Source organism: Perkinsus marinus (genome assembly GCF_000006405.1).
Source record: "Perkinsus marinus ATCC 50983 genomic scaffold scf_1104296962158, whole genome shotgun sequence".
NCBI classification, from domain to species: domain Eukaryota; phylum Perkinsozoa; order Perkinsida; family Perkinsidae; genus Perkinsus; species Perkinsus marinus.
The window spans coordinates 626-1,868 of NW_003205537.1; the positions used below are offsets into that span (position 1 = coordinate 626).

Genomic DNA, 1,243 nt, shown 5'->3' on the forward strand with positions numbered 1-1,243 from the left:
GGCCTTCAGTGTCAAATGCGAGAGCAGTAACTGCTGTATTGTGAGCTTTTCTTTCTTTTGGCTTTAGTACATAGAGAACACAATCAAGCTTCGGAGCGTTGAAACCGAATAGCGAGAGCATGAGCAGCATGGACCAACAAAAATCGCTATAATACTGCTGGTGGGGTGAAGGGCACCTCTACGCTTGGTGGACCCCAGTCTGAGATGCCTGTTGAGTTCGCATGTGGTTAATGTGCTACTCACTCGTTTTGCAATTTCCTTTCGCTGTGCAAGTATAGTGGTAGTTGGTACGAGCTCGAATTCTGAACCAGTACTCGCGACCGGGCTCGAGGCCAACAAATTCGGCGGCTAAATCCTCAGGATTCGGTTGCTGTGTAGAGTTCACTGTGAGCGGTACGAGTCTGATAATGAATGAAACCACAGTTCAGTCATGACGTCGTCCTCACAAATTCTCATGAGTACTTACCTGACTGGAGACCAGAGACCGTCAAGATTCGATATCACCGTGTCGTACATCTCGACAAGATATTGGACTATGATATGGCACCCAGTGTACGTGGGCTCCTGCCAGGTTATATATGCATTAGAAGCATTATTCGGTGATGGTACCGCTCGAGGATCGATGGGCGTGCCAGGAAGGTCCGAGGTGTCAGTACAAGCTCTCCAATCTGGGTTCTCTGACCCGTCACCAACTAGTGTCCACAATCGCAATGTAATGCAGAACAAACCTCCACATGTGGCCTCGGTCGGGACTGCGATGATGGTGCTAGTAACGTTCGCCGATGCCGCAGTCCTGTAAGCTTCAGAAGGCGTATAGTTACCGGTAAACGCATAAGCGTATAAGACGTAACCCCACGCGTCCCTCCTAGTCCCATAAATATCGGGGATCATCAACAACGATTCATCATCAAGCTGAGGCCAGGACACTCCCACATGTGTCTTGTTGACCATAGAGAACCACAAGCCAAGCCTCTCGGGCAGAGGCAATGGCCTATTCCCAACCCATATCGATGCCACTTCGCTCCACTGACTTTGTCCAGCAGTGTTCACACTAGCCATACGGAACTCGAACTCTTGGCTTCGTGTTAGATTATCGCTTTCATCAAGTCGATACGGCCCTTGCTCCACGCCACTTGGGTAGCGCGGAATGGTGAAGAACTCAGAGCTCTCGCCAACTGAGCGATACTGGATTATATAACTCGTGACGGGGCTATGACCAGTGTAAGTCGGAGCGGTCCAATAC

The 1,243-nt window shown here is 50.0% G+C and overlaps 1 protein-coding gene across 1 annotated transcript; it reads right to left on the reverse strand.

Annotated features, from left to right (window-relative positions):
- Positions 1-466: 466 nt before the first annotated feature.
- On the reverse strand, positions 467-912 carry Pmar_PMAR027073 (hypothetical protein; the record flags this gene model as incomplete). The annotated part of the gene is made up of 1 exon (XM_002771969.1): positions 467-912. A coding segment is annotated over one exon (446 nt), but the record flags the coding sequence as incomplete, so codon positions are not given.
- Between the last annotated feature and the right edge of the window lie 331 nt (positions 913-1,243).